Raw genomic sequence first — 16,355 nt, forward strand, 5'->3', positions numbered from 1 at the left:
ATCAGAGCATGGGGACATTGAGGGCTTTTGTTCTTCCTTCCTGCAGAAATAAAGAGAATCAGCAGAGAGCTGCCTTTGTGTGTCTATTTTGGACCAGCTGTTGCACTTAATCTCTCTGTATGCCCAATTAAATCTGGAATATTAAAATTATATCACTGGCTATTCGTTTGTTATAAATATGGATAGTGCAGCCAAGACAGAGATGTCCTTCAGCTTATCTGAAGAAGCCAAGTCAGCTCTCAGGCAGTAGATCAAGTTGTTGAGAATTTAAGGAAATGAGAAATGGAAGGCAGAGAGAAGCACTGCACTGTTGAGGTTTAACCCCAGCCAGCAACTCAGTACCATCAACCACTTGCTCACTTCCCTACAGCAGGGAGAAGAATTGGAAAGAAAAGCTAAATCTGCTGGCTTTCTCCTCTAGAAAAGCTAAATAAGAACAATTTATTAACTGCGGGGGACGCGAGGGTTGGAATGACACTGAATATGCTACTAATATTATTATTAATATTAATTACAGCTATAAGGAGAGAGAGAGAGAGTAACAGAACCCAAGAGAGCCAAGTGATGCACAATCCAATTGCTCACCACCTGCTGACAGATACCCAGCCAACTCCCAAGTCTGTCTTTAGAGTACAAAATTTTGTACCAGCACTCCACAGTTCTCCTGGTTCCTCACTCAGAATGAGAGGATAAGAGCCTATGGGCATTTGTCAGCTACATGTGGATGCTGATCTCGAGTGGTTTGGATACTGATGTTGTAGCTCTAAGTTTGCTTTCAATTTGAGGCTTTCTAGACATTTGCAACAAAATTATTTCAGAGGTAGAGTTGCACACAGGTGAGCAATCTCCAGTACTGTAGGATCAACTTGGTCAAGAACATTTTCCAACAAGCCAGACAAAATAGTGATAGTAGGACATAAGTTTGCATATATAAAGATCACTCCAAAAATTTATATCCACATCTATATGCCAGTAATATACAACAGAGAAAACTTAGTACCTCTGTTCAGATGGTCAAAATAAAAGGCACATTTATGCAGAAATGTTACTGCAAAAATCCTAAGTGTCCCTTACCTTGGTGTTAAGCTAGTTGACATCCAGAAAAACACAGGAAAGTAGTACTTAAAATGCTGTCTCAATGTAGTTTTCCCCACTGAATGTTGTAACAGGCATTCCAGAGTTAATCTGAGCATTCATCACTTACTAGCATGTATTAATAACTTTAACTGGCACTGAAGAAGATAGTACCCAGGTTCTGAAAGAAAGTTTCTCTAACCAGCAATCCCAAAATTAATGAATATGATTTATTTTGAATTTGCATTTCAAAATTTTATCAATACTAGTTGCTTTAAGAATTTAATTTTCATATCTGTGACATCGCTTTGTGTTCCAACTTTATCTGAGGTTAAAATATTCTCCCTCTTTGATAGGTTCTTTATCAGTCCAAGTTAGAGCAGCTAAAGAAGAGTTACCAGTGAGGGCTGAAATTTATTTAGTAGTAAAAATGAAATATTCCAATAAAAATTTGCAATTCTTCCTTTTTCATATTCATAAAAGGGATATAGACCTTATGAAAACGGTGCAAACTTTTTCCAGCATTAACAGGATGATGCATGTAGTTCAAATTTTCTGTGATAGTTGCCTGAATATAGGAAATTCAGGGAACTTTTTAAATTTTATTTTATTTTTTATTGTATGGAATATACTGTTAGAAAAGAGAAAATACAGTTATAGAGAGAGAACCACATGAACCATAGAAGCAAAACCATTTCCTGATACTTTGTCAGCCAGTAGTCCAGGATATTTTATTTTATATCTCAGGGAGATAACTTTAGATCACTACAGTCTGCAGATGGAAGTGTGATTTAGTGATCTATTGAACACTGAATGATACAGACTTGCTTTACTTTTACTGCTCTTAAAGAAACGCCTGGGGAACAGCAATGTGTTGGTTTGTGCTCTGCAGTTACTGCATGGCCTGTTACCTGAGCATCTCAAAGCATTATTCACACACTGACCCTCACCATCTATCTCATATTGTGAATAAGCATTGCAATTTGAAATACACAGATACTCATAAAATGTGAATCATTCATTCCAAATTATGTAGCAAACACTACAGCTGAAGAAAAATCTGATATTCACACTTTCAGAGCCTCTAAAAACACTGCATTCATAGTGTTGTATGGGATTTGGTACTGCTGAATGAAGCACGCCTGCAATAATTTCAATCACAGAATTACAGAACATTCTGAGATGATAACTTAATTTTACTGTCCTTTTCTTCATGAACACTTGTGTACTGCTGTGTTTAAAAAATATTAGCTTTAAAAGTTCTCAGCACGACGACAATGTCCTGAAACGGAGTCAGGTATCTTTCTCTTTTTGTGCATTTTTTTTTAAACCCTTAAAAACACCTTCCTGGTATAAATTTTCACACATTGCTTGACTCACTTCCCCTGGCATGCCACCATTATTCCCTCAACTCAAAGCCTTCAGCTGACATGTACTTAAAAGAGCATCATAACTTCTGCCCTGCAACAAAGCTCATACAACAACTAGAGTTGGTGAGTGCACTGTCACTGATGCCACTAGCTCCTAAAAATCAAATTTACAGGGATGTTTGGGGACCAACTTGCCTATTTTTAGACATAAATAATTTAAAGCTTTTGTTAAATTAAAATAGTCTGAGTTATAGGGGATTTACTGTTGTAGTCAGGAGAAATAGTTTACTCTGACCTTGGTCTGGTACAACAGATGTGTATAGGCAAGGGAGCAGGAGCTGGATTCCAGAAATGCTGCGTCCATGTTTTGTAGATGGAGTGTAGTTTGCCTGTCCTCTGGGTGTCTAGATAAAAATAAAATGAATCCCACCTTTAATGTTTCTTTCTTGAATAAGAAGCTTTTGGTTATACACTCTGTGATTGTTTTTATATCATAGTATAACAGATTAAATCATTATTATCCCATTATTTTTTTTTCTTACTGTTTGCACTCACTATGAAATTAAATATACTTGGATAATATAGACTAAAGAGAAAATATCTTTATTTTGGTTTTGTGCAATAATGTCTCGTTCAATATACATATTTCTTTAACCCCTATGATTCTGTGTAATTTAACATATGCTGGATTTGATGCTCAGTTTTGTTCTTCTTGTTTAGACCTTCTTTTTTCATTCTATCTTCATACTTTTGTAGTAAGAAAGCCAAGTAGAGTGACGTTTATTGATATGCTGCAGAACAGTCAATGCAGCTGAATGTTTATTGCATGTTAGCTGAATCAAAATTTAAAATGCAACGTAGTACATAATTTCTGGTGGAATTTTGGTATTGGTATGCTTATAAAGAAGCACATTTCTGTAGACTGAAAGAATTATGTCCCATAAGATTTCTGTGCATCATAGAAGTGCCAGAAGATTCTTCATGATGTAAACTTCATTCTTTGAAGTTTATTCTTGAATAAAATGCTTTCATTCTTGAATGAAATGCTGTATTTTTTTATGAAGTCCAAGAGTTTTTCTAAAACACTAATTCTGACTTTGAGTAATCCTTCAAATTGCTCTCTCTTTAAATATCTTTTTCATATCTGTGCTTGTGTTTTGTTTGTTTTTTTTTTTTTAATCTCACTGTGTATTTGCAGAATGTTGTTATTTTTGGAGCATTGCTATGTATTTATAGGAATGCAGGTGTACAGTAGTTAAAAATGTGCCCTTCATATTATGAAGGAACTGCATGAGAAAAAAAATGTTTTATGTGATTCTGCAAAGGCTATTAACTACCATGGTGCACACTGTAAATTGAATTAGAATAATGCTATAAAGCATATCTTAGAATTGTGCTCTAAAGAACTGGAAAAAAATACATTTAGATCATGAAATTGTATTCCATTTCCAAGTTGTGTTGAATAAATGTAATGCTGGTTTTGAGCTAAAAGTGGTAAATAGGTCAACAGAGACTTTTCCAGGTAAAATATTTTCTGTGTCTTATTTTCTTTTAATGCATATTGCTAGTATCTTTAGGTGTCATTTCTAGGTAATTAATCTTTAGTTAAAAAAAAAAGAAAAAAACCAAATTCTTTCATTGCAGTTATTTTAAATTAGAAATGTAGCCTGACCACAAGCCATGTTTATGCCCACATAGACTAAGGCTGGGAAACAGATCCAGGTTCACTGTCCTGCAGCTGAGTGTTTCCTGCTGGCAGCCCCCTGGGGACACATTCTAATGCAGCCTAAGCAGTGCCATGATGTGGAGAGCTCTTGTAGGTGGCAACAGGTGCAACTGAGGTGAAAATCCAGTCCATTTTTAAGCTTTAAAAAAAACCTGACGGATTGGTTTGTAGTGAGGCATTCAATAGCTTTTTTGGATTTTGAATGAAAAATAAGTCCTTTTTTGAACAAAATGGTTGGGAAAAGCAAATAAGATGTCAAAGGATTAAAAATTTAATAGAAATATGGCAGTTCTTGTAACATTAGTCTCTCAGGGAGGATATTTTTTTTCCTGTAGTGGTTGTCCTTGCCTGTACTCTGACTGACTTTTTCTGTTCTTACTATCCTCTGCTGCAATTTAACTATATGGTTGTCAAAAAACTTGTTAAGTCAGTGCCACTTGGCAAAACTTGTTGTGGTAGGTTGTTTTTTTTTTGTTTTCTCACTTCCACCAGTGATCCGGGGTTTAGGGTGATATCATCACTTTCCAAGGAGTACAACCCCTTCACGACAGGAAACAGGATTAGAACAAGAGATCAGCACTTGAAAATTTCATGACCTCCTCTGATTAATTACAGCTTGAGAAGTTATGTCTGCTAGAATCGAGTATACTAGAATCTCCATAACTAGGCAGGAAATCTATTGAGATATGTGAAGACCAGCACAGATGTGTAGACTTAACATAGGTGTGCATCAAAGTGCGTTCATTCCACTTGAAGTAATGCACATTACCAAATGACCTTAGTAAGCATTTTCAGATCTTAAAAAAGTATTTAGGTATCATGTTGATGTTAAACAAATATGCATGTGATACAATAGGTAAGTTACCTTGACATTTTTGTGCTAATAACAATGTCATACTTAGCTGCTCATGTTTCTAAATCCATATTTTGCTCAAGTTCAAAGCAAAAATATCAGTGAATACATGACACCTACATTGCGCATGAATGCTGATATAACACAGATCTGCTTTAATGTTTTTTTTAGGATGAGAGTTGCTGAAATCTTTAGTGTTCTTTCCCAATCTGAGTTAGACCTTCCCCAAAAATAATATAGCCTTTGTCTTTAAAAGCTGTACTTTATCCTGTAACTGATAGAGATCATCCTTGTAATTTATCACATTCAAATTAAAAATAAAATAATACATAAAAAAAAAACCACAAAGCCCACCACAACCTTTACTGTTATAAGGGTTTAAGATGTTGAGCACAATCTCCAAATTTCAAGTAGTGAAAGTTAATCACTGAATTTATTGTATCATGCAGTAGTCCGGAACTATTTTGTGATTTCTAAAAATAAACAAGTATTTCCACTGTACTGTAAAACAATAATCTTTAATTAAAACAAAACCAGGGAATTACTTCTGATTTTCCATTGTGCATATTTTAGGCATAGTACTTTGAAAGAAGTGCTTTTGCTTGATTTTGTGTCAGACTGATTCCACTTTGTACTTCTCAGGTGAAAACAAAAAAAGAGAATCCTACCTGACAGACATACAGTACAAGTTTTGTAGCTAATATATCAGCAAAGTTACCTTGACTGGTACATGAAAAATATTTTGTGTGATTTTTTTAATATTTTGATTTAATGATTAAGGTTTGTTTTTTTTCCAAAGAGCGCTGTATTTGATTATTTGTACTTGTGCAGGGTTTGTGAACGTGAAGCAGCTCTGGAATCAGCCCTAAGAATGTTGCAGCAATTCTACCTGGATCTCGAAAAGTTCCTTGCGTGGCTCACAGAAGCTGAAACAACTGCAAATGTCCTGCAGGATGCTACACACAAAGAAAAGACACTAGAGGATGCCAAAATGGTTCGGGACCTCATGAAACAGTGGCAGGTAAGCCAAGCACTTCAGTATAGAGGCATTTGACAAACATAAGAGTTTATCAAGCATATCTGATATTTATGGAAGTTATATAATTTGCATCAAGTTTATCCTTGGTAGCTTAACTGAATTAGTTTTTCTCCATTACTTTCAAATACATGAAGAAATGGTAATTTGGGAGTCTATTGTCAACACGCTCCATTGCGGTAATAAAAAGAGATAACGATGCAAATTTTCATAGTAAATGCCTGGACAGTTCTCATACAGTTATTTTCCTCTGAGGGAAAAAAATCTTAAAGAAAGATAATATTGTATTTATTGTTCCAGAGAATCCTGAGGAGAAAGAAAATTAATTAGTTGAGATGGAGCTGTTGAACTATGTTGTTATACTTCCATTGCATTTTCTTTACTACAGTTATTGAGAGGAATACAGATATGTCTGCTTGAGGTCTTAAATTTCTTAAATAAGAGGTTGATTGGACATTTGGAAGGCAGGGCCCTTTATTCCAGTATTGATAGAATCATGTAAAAGTTTAGGCTGGGAAAGACCTTTAAGATCATCAAGTCAACCATTAACCCAGAACTGCCATGGCCATCACTAAACCACGTCCTCAAGTGCCACATCTACACATCTTTTAGTAGCTCCAGGGATGCTGACTCGGCCCCTGCCCTGGGCAGCCTCTTCCAAAGCTCAGTGACCTTTTCAGTGAAGAAATTTCACTCATAGTGCATTATTTTGGTTTTGACAGGAAGTTCAAAACTGGAGATTTAAGGCTCTGGATAGTCTATGCCTTAATTTATTTAATGATGAAAAGCATACTGTGAAAAATTTAGCTATAAGTGATTAAAAAAAAAGGAGTAAATTCATATAATAGTTCAAGAATTCTTAGCTGCAAAATAAATTCCTTCATTATGATGGGTGATATTTGCAGAGTCATAACCCAGTGCTCTGTATCAAGTCTTTATTGTGAAAGGTTTTTGTACAAACAAGTGTATTTTCCTGATAGTGGAGCAAATATTGTCTATCTATTTGCTAAAAATGCATAATGGAGCACAATTTTATCAGTAGAACAGTTTTATGATGCCAGCTGAATGATCAGGAAAGAGAGTATGGCTTTTCATTCTGTTTCTCAGGTATTGCTGCATTGATTCTTTCAGGCTTCACACCCTGCTTGTGGGAGTTCTCTCTCACAATGCACTTTGATGTATAAAGATGAAAAGCAAGAACATGACATAAATGTGTAGTTTGCAAACAGTTTATGCATATGAAAGATTCAGAGAAAAAGGAGCTTTACTAAGTCACAGAAGTCTCCAAAGTATGCATTTATGTTCTTTGTGGAAAGAGGCTATTGCTCACTAATGCATACAATCAGCCACACAAAGCCTAAATAGTGATAAGCCTTTTTTTAAACTCTGTATTGTGGGTCAGAAATATACTTACCCTACATAACACATCAAGCAAAGACTGAGAATCAGTATATTCCAAGAAACTCACTATGTAAATTGTACCTGTATCAAAACAGACATATTCAAATACAGTCCATGTCCTCAATATGCTTTGTATCAGTACATGTAGTAAAATTGCAAGCCCTGCCCTAGCATAGGAAAAAATTCTAAATTCTTTCAGTCAGAATTAGAATTTTCCAACTTACTTTTTTTTCCCTTACAAAATCTTTTTTTGTTTTTTTTTTTTTTTCCTCTCACCAATCAGGCTGAATTCAGGTCCTAGGAGGTAAAATAAAATGGTGTTTTCTAATTAAATACCAGTGTCTCATGAGTCTTTGGAAAGAAACTTTGACTTCCTGGGTTTATTAGAATGCATAAAAGTTATGGTCAAATATAACAAATGGATTTAGATCTACAGTCTCTGTCTTGCTCTTCGCACAGTTTCACAGAATTGGATAATGTGAAAACAGTCACTAGGACTCTGGAAATGCTACAATTCTGTTTTAATCTGATGTTTTTAACCATGAGTTGTCAACCAGTATTTTGATAAATAGTTTTCCACACAAATAATGAAAAACCTAAGTTTCTGAGTTCAGTAGTAGCTTTGTATCCTTGTCACTGCAGATACAAGGATACTTTTAGTGATGCATTGGCTTCCTGCTTTACACTCTCCAATTTTATCTTATTCCTTTAAACAATTAGGAAAATAATGACTTGCTGTACAGAAACTTTTTATATAGCAGCAGTTGCTTGTCTAGGAAAATATCACATTTGAGGCATTAGTTTTCCTTTTCATGTTCAGAAACCATTAACTCAATTGTCACTAATAAAGATTAATCTTTCCTTAGTAGTTAGCAGTTCATTCAGTAGCAGAAGGAGAAAGGTGAGACTTATATAACTGCACATTCTAATTACCCAATGATGTAATTATATTAAAATGTTGCATTATAAACACCCTGTTTGTTTGTACAAGCATGCATTTGCATGCATCATTTGTCTGAACTGACAGCAATGTAACAGTGGAGGTGATTCACACAGAATACTTTCTGGAGAATTTTCAAGGATACAAACCCATTACTCCAAGGAGTTGTGTAATTACGTGCTGCTTTTTTGCTTTTTTTTTTTTTTTTCTAGTTGAAATACATCATGTGTCCTCATGAGGCCTGCTTTGTTAAGTAACCATATGAAGGAGATGAAAATTAATTTCACTTTCTGCTTTCATACTTCTAGTGATACAAACTCTCAGCTGTGTTAATTATAATTGTGGGTCGGTTTACATGACACCAGGCCTGTTGGTGACAAATGGGGTACACCTGTCCCAAAGGGGGAAAAGGATATTTGCACAGGAGTTATCAATGTTTAATGAAGAGTAAACTGGATTTGAAGGGAGAAAGATATAAAACCAGGTTCACCAGAGATAAGCCTGGGAACAGCATGTTTGGGGGATGGTGTGGTAGCAAGGTCCTTTGGTCTGACAGCTCAGAGGAGGTAAGGGCTGGAGATCCTTGTGGCTGCAAAGATGCAGGAATTACTGATGAGTCAGACACCGTGGAAGCACCTGAGAGTGGTCATACAGGAATTAGGGGTTCTCCCTGCAGAAAGGTGGGGGGATCTATAGCCCAACAACCACCTGCACCAGTGCACACAGCAGGGACAACCAACAGGAGGAAATGGAGCCCATTGGGCAGCTGGAAAACCATGGCACAGCTGCCATCGCAGAGATATGGATGACTTGCATGCCTGGAGTGTGCAGTGGATGGCTATAAATTCCTTAGAAGAGATAAGGAAGGAAGGAGAGGTGGTCTGACAGCCCTGTATAGAAGGGAGTATTTTGACTGTCTAGAGCTTGAATCTGGTGCCAACAGGGTTGGGTGGTTTTGGTTAAAAATCAGGACAAGTCCAGCAAGGCAAGGTGGGAGTCTGTTATAGACCTCCCACCAGGATGAAGAGAAAGATGAAATATTCTTTTAGCAAATGGGTGAAGTCTCATAGTCACTAGTCCTTTTTCTCTTGGGGAACTTCAACTTACCAGATGTCCTCTGGGAATGCAGAAATACAGCAGAGAAGAAGTAGTCTAGGAGGTTCCTGGATTGTGTGGAAGAGCGCTTCTGCAGCATTCTCCTTGAGAAACCAACTTCTCATGGCTTGGATGGATGTGCTCTTTGCTGGGTAACAACCATCTGTGGGGCCAGGCCCAGGGAGTGGAGTCACATCCAGCTGGGGACAGACACTAGGGATGCTCCCAGGGCTCAGCTTTAGGGCCAGTCCTGTTTTATGAGGAGTGACTGAGGGAGTTGGGGGTGTTCACCTTGGAGAAAAGGAAGCTCAGGCTTTCAGCTGATAGGAGGTTCTAGTGAGATGGGAGTTGGTCTCTTCTCCTGAGAGGAAATGGCCTCAAGTGTGCCGGGGCATGTTTAGATTTGGTATTAAGAAAAATTTTCTCAAAGTAAAAGTTGTCAAATATTGGAACAAGCACTGGCTTCCCAGGGAAGTAGTTGAGGCACAATCCTTGGATACCATGTCGCTTGGGGATATGGTTTAGTGGTGAAATTGGTGATGTTAGGTTAATTGTTGGACTTGATTCTTTTTGAGGTTTTTCCAACTTTAAGAATTCTATGAAGTACTTTTCTGGTCTGTCTTTTTAGCAATAATTGTATGTGACACTTTATGCAGCTATGTGATATTAGATAGACTTTTGAAGCTAGTGTGGATTTATCCTGTTACTTTGTGAATGCAATCAGTTAGTATTAAGCCTGTAGATATATATAATCACAGACTTTTTGCACTGAAATCTGATGAAGAATACTGCATGTGACACCTAGGTAAACAGTAACTGGAAAATGTTTGTGTACTATATACACAGCTTAAAAATGTTTCTGAAATAATCTATGATGACTGACAAATTATTCGTAGTATAGACCTGACTAAAAGTATGCCAGAATATGATAAATGAATCAAGGTTAATACTTCAGCACGAAATACATAGCAGATTTATTTTTATTGCCACCTTCATGCTCACTTAGCCTATAACCTAAGTAGTTTTCCATTAGAGTCAGGAGTTTTGCTGCTCATAATATGAAAAATATGCAGTGCCTCAAGCTATACCTCAGAATATACAGTATGGGTAGTACCCTTTTTTTCTTATAGGGATCTTTTTATCTAAAAACATCATCTGAGGGACATGAACAGCAAACAAGGCACTCTTGTCTCTTCTGTTCCTATCAATTCTTCAAAGATGCTCACTTGTTTTTAAGGTGTCCAGGTAGCTGTATTTTACAGTAGTAAAAAGCTGAAGTTGATGCATATTCCTGACTCTTCTCAATTCTTTATCAGGATAGGTTCTTTTAGAGATAAAACATTGCTTCCAAATTTATTTCAAATATAATTGATATATTATTGTCCAACACAGTTTATTTTGTGAATGATCTATGGATTAGATGATAAATCTCTGTAAAATATAATAGAGACTGTATCTGTAATATTCTTGCTCCTTCCACATGAATTTAGTAAAAAATATTAATTAATTTTCAATTACTTCCATCATCTGTTCTGAAGCACTTTTTCATTCTCCATTCTGAAACACTTTTTCAGTCACTCCTGCTTATAGTTGTTTACAACTTTTTAAAACTAGCATATCATCTTCTTCCCTTACCTCTTTTTTTTTAAAGTTTAATTCTCCATTTTTGTCTTTTATACTAACTTGTTGCCAATTCTAAAATAGAATCTGTTCTACAGTACCTGGAATAGAACAGCAACTGTCAGTGCCATCTTATTCCACTGAGTAATAGAAGAGAAATTCCAAAATCTTGAGTTTTAAAACAAGTGCTCTTACAACCTAATCTGAGGAAAGGCTAAAAAGCATCTCAGAGTGAATTTTTTTCCTCAGAGTGGATTTTTTAAAAATATTATTTTGAAAACACATGGTCACGAATTTTTCAGTATCACAATTAGCAGTCACAAGGAAGGGGATTAATGTTCCTTTGTTGTTAACAGCAGGTGTCAAATACTGAATACTTTCACAGGAGATTCAGGCGCTGATTCTCAGCAGGGATAATGATAATACAACTGTTCTTCTTAGTTGGACATCAAAGAGAAGTGGTCAGAAATCAGCAATAAACCAGATAGGTAGATATCATTACTTTCTGTCAAGTATTTTGTTTCGGTGTGTTTCATCTGGATGGTCTGTATCATAAAATCAGAAATGTATTGCTACTGTAGTTTGCCTATGAGTTGATGCATTAATGTGTATTCTGCTTCTGCCCTCCCTGTTTCTGAACTTGAAAGAAAAAACCCTTATCAGCACAAATGTTCTTTTGGGAGGTAAAAGGCTTGTTTTATCAAGATATCTAGTTCTCTGGTACTAGAATGAGACTCTTAAAACTTATTCTCATGAAAATAAACAGCTCTCAATTGTCAGAAATCTCACCTATAAAGTAGATGTCTCCAAATGGTAGCATAAATTTCTTTTAATTTCTCATTTGCATATGTTCTCATAATCTTGGTAGAAGAAAAATCCAACTTTTCAAATGTGCTAAATAACCTAGTATATTCTCTCTTGGTTGATTTATGTATTTCCTCTGTAGAAGTTTATTGAGCACACCAGAGGGATAGGCCTAATTTTTCATTTGTGGATCAGCATTCAAACCCTACCAGCTCTAAACACAGGTTTTCAAACACAGATTAGATGGCAAAAGCTTTTGTAGCATGAACTGTGAGGTTCTGTTGTGCTGAGTAAGATTATTGGAGGAGAGCATGGAAAGATCCCAAGCAGAAATGCAATAGAAGGGATAAGATGGTTTGCCATTATTCTGAGCAAGTTCCAATTCCTGCATTTTCTCCTAACTTTACCATCTCTACAGGATCACTCTTTGTGTAGGTTTTTCTAAAGCAGGCTCTTCCACATCCTAAGGGATGGATGGACTTTCTCATAATGTTTGGAAGTATATGTCCTATTTCAGTGTAGCCCATCAATTTGAAGTGGCAGGAATTAGACTGAGTGTTTACCAGAACTTTGAAGGCTTCTGCCATTCCATCTTCCCATGACCATCGGTATTTAATAGTGCAGTGCAATCTGTCATTTGGTTCTTCTATTCACTTTGTATTGTATTTACTTATAGCACATTTATTTGAAAAGTGAATAAGCAGTAAAAGAGGCAAAAAACCAGTGGTTGCCTTTAATATATTCTGATGATGGGTTTTAAAGTGTATCTGTGCCTTATGGAATTATGCCTCCTACCAGACTGTTCAATACACTTGGCTAAAGAGCACATAATTTTTCATTTGTGACACCAAATGTGTATTTTCCCAAGGCAGGAAAAAAGAAAAAATGATTGTATTGTGATTATTAACATGTTAATGTAAAAGGGATAAATTGTACAGTGAATAACTGAGGATAAGTATTAATTTTGGCTTAGGGCAGATATCTTCCTGAATAAGTAAGAAGTCAGTGACCTACAAAGAATACAAATAAGGAATAAAATAAAAGTACAAATCATTTCCAGAGAAAAGTTATACTGGCTTTGTGAAAGGTTTTTAGATAGGACTGAGAAAAATAGTTGTCTTCTAAGAAGTGCCTCCAAATTTCCCTTTTTAGGAGTATAAAGCTGCCCTGTCACAGGTTTTCTGGATGTGAATTTATGCTTTTTCACAATAGTAGCTGTTCTTTATATGCACTGTGCAGCAATTGTTTACTGTAGCAACTCCCACTATCAACTTTTGACAATGTTTGGCAAAAGTAACTTTTCTGTACCAAGTGTCCCATTTCATTTTCTGTCAGAAGTTTACACTTTCTTTCTTTCAACTGCTGACAAGAATTTGAATCTCTTCTGTCAGCACAAAGTTCCACATGTTCATTTCTCCTTGCATGCCACATTTTTCATCCGAATCATTTATTTTCATTGGATTCTATTTCATTTTTTAGCTTTTCTCTCTTGAGTGGATGGTTCCATTTTATTGATGTTCACCACATAAACTGCCATTTATCCCACTTATGAATCCAAAGATTATTTTTTTGGCTATTGGTTCAGAATTATTATGTCAGCCTGGGTTGCAGTGATTCCATGGGTTCATCACCTGTTATCCCTGATAACATTAGCAACTTTCTGGAAGGGGACATTTGTCCTTTGTTGTGGCAGTGCTGTATTAAATGGTCAGGAGATTGTAAACTGGTTTTCATGATTTTCCATTTGGCTAAAATTCATGTTTGAGAATTCAGAAAATCCAGCCTTAAGTTATAGTTACTTGTCATAGTTATACTGTGTTTCATTTCAGTTAATGTAACTATATTTGGGCTTAACTTCTGTGAAATTGTTATTAAATAATTTCATTTTCAGAGTTTGAATAATGTAATGGAAATATATAGCTACTTAGTACTCTTTCTAGGGCTTATAATTGCTATTTTTGTGTTGTCAGTTCTCTGATTTTATGTAAGTTTTATGAGGGGAAGGTAATTTGATGCTCTGATGCCTACCAAGTACCCTAATATGGCACTACTGAGCTGCTTCTCATGAGATTGAGGGACTTTATTTAGAGCCTATGACACTGGAAATCAGATATAAGCTCATAAATTCTATAAGTTCTTCTTTTATATTTATTGTATTTATACATACATTCTATTATGCTTCATATATATTCCCATATGGATTTAGGCTTATCCAGATAACCTGTTCACCTTGTGGGCTATGTGGGTTTTTTTTCAGATATGTGAATTTTCTTTAGGTGAAGTTAGCAGGATGTAAACACTGGTGCAAGCAGACACCAGCTCTGCTGTTTGTATCCAGGTATCAATTTAATGCACTGAGTAACCAGATTATAGGAATGCAGTACTGTCCTCTCTCCAGTGTTTTGTCTGCCTTAAAATTATTTAGAGGCCACATAACAAGTTTTTTGTGTATCTGCCACCTGTTCTTACAGGAATTCTTAGTGCAGGTGATGTAGAGTCGACTTCTGACACCCCCTTTTAAGTGTTAATGGTGTGTTAGCTGATTAAGTTCCTGCTAAGAGCTTGTGAAATCTAGGAAGTTATGCAGCTGGTCAAATGCAATTATCCCATTTTCTTCACCTCCCTAGCAATGCAAGAGCATCTGTGTTTGTACCTCCTCACACATGGAGGAATGTCCAAGACCTGTTTCTGAATGTTTTGCTGCAGGAGGTTTTGCCACTGAGCTCAGCTTGGCTGCAAGTTTTTGTCTTCCCAGTTCTGCACACACAAGGATAAGAGAGAAGCACTTCCAAAGGGCAGTTTAGTCCAGCTAAGCTGGGGCTGTTTGCCTCCTGGAGAAACACTCCTCTCCTCTGACCTAGAGAGAGCTTAGAAGTAGCTAAATAACTCTCTGACTACACCAGCTGCCTAAACTCGGTGTAAAATGTGTGTGTGTTCTCTCTCTCGTGTGTAAATAGGGTTTTTTCACTTCATTTGGTGATCTTTTATAGGTTAAAGAGTTTATAGTTCCATGTAGGTCCTAGCACTCTGTATACTTCTTAATCATGCAATTGCCCAGGAGGCAATAGAAGAGAAACAGGAAACAAGATGCAAACTCAGACTGCTGAGATCACTTTTCCCCAAAATGATGACCATGAATTTAGTCATAGATAGAAGATACGTGAAGATATGTCTACAAAATTTCTTCTGCCAGATCACTCCAGGTTTTAAGTTTTGTCTTCTGTTGACCCTCCTGCCCACACAAACATCTTGTAAGTGTTGAGGCAGTGATATTAGTTTAGGTTTTTTTCTCTGACTCTCTGAGAAATGTTTATGACTGATGTTGTTCTGGCTTGTCTTGCCTCTGTTGTCACCAGGTAGGAAAGTGTTAGTGATTTCTGTCCTTTATGTTTCTTTTCCATATAAAATGGGTTGAAGTGCCTGAAATAAGAGTAGTTTTTCATATTTACCCTTCTGTTGGGAATAACTCTTCTGAATCAGAATAGAGGTGGAAGAGGCTGTAGAAGTGGCAGGAGAGAACAGAAATTTAGCTGTCCATTTTTGCCTCAGTAAATTAGCAGCTTTCAACTGACCAGATTACCCATCTAAAACAGAGCACAGTATTTATGAACAATTATAGTAGAGAAAATAATACATTGCTCATCATATTTTTATTTAGGTTGGATTTAGTATTATGCACTAAGAGTCATCAGAATCATTGGTATGAGAGTGAAAATTACTGGACTCAAATTAGAATGAATATCTTCATCTCTGTACTGTCTGTGTAGTTGAAAAGATAATGCAAAACCAAAAGAGGCCATAGGCACCAAGAAGGATGCATATTAATCAGTTCTGAAGATGAACATTTTTATTTTCTTACTTTGTGTAATTTTTTTCACATTAGAAATCTTCATAGCTCATAGCAGCTTGATTGAAAAAAAATGTGTCAGTCCAAAAGAACTTATATCAGGTTACACTGATAATTTGTTGTGAAATAAATGAATTAACCTTAAAAAGAGACTGTGTGACTTCTTTTTATTAATGCCACAATATTAATTTCTTGTATCTGAATCTGATATTACAGTTTTTGGGTGAACTTTGCCAATGGAGGAAATGTGAGCACCAACTAATAACTAAGCAGATTAAAGATATAAATTATATTCTCCTCAGAAATACCATATATTGTCTACTATATTAAACCTACCTAATTTTAATTTCTACCTCAGTCTGCTAGATTGGACACTATTTTAATAACTTTTTTTTTTTTTTTTGCATCTACTTCATAGCTCAACAAAAAAAGAATAGCAAGACACACTTTCTAGAGGACTAAGTACAAAACCCAGAAGACTGAGTCATTTAATTTCATTGTTGAACTTCAAAGGTCTTTTGCTGGGAAAAGCTTACAGTTGTCCTGCTATTTTTTGTACTGGTTATATCAAAGTGTATTTCCCTGATCT

The 16,355-nt window shown here is 36.0% G+C and overlaps 1 protein-coding gene across 4 annotated transcripts in view; it reads left to right on the forward strand.

Annotated features, from left to right (window-relative positions):
• The window catches only part of LOC102033021 (dystrophin), a 391,913-nt gene that overhangs the window by 145,609 nt on the left and 229,949 nt on the right, over positions 1-16,355 (forward strand). For all 4 annotated transcript variants that reach the window (XM_031063886.1, XM_005429311.2, XM_031063887.1 and 1 more), the window contains exon 11: positions 5,855-6,044. In XM_031063886.1, coding sequence (XP_030919746.1) covers positions 5,855-6,044 — 190 coding nt within the window. The remainder of the gene's footprint in view (positions 1-5,854; positions 6,045-16,355) is intronic.

This window comes from Geospiza fortis, unplaced genomic scaffold, assembly GCF_000277835.1.
Source record: "Geospiza fortis unplaced genomic scaffold, GeoFor_1.0 scaffold331, whole genome shotgun sequence".
In the NCBI taxonomy this organism is placed as follows: Eukaryota; Metazoa; Chordata; class Aves; order Passeriformes; family Thraupidae; genus Geospiza; species Geospiza fortis.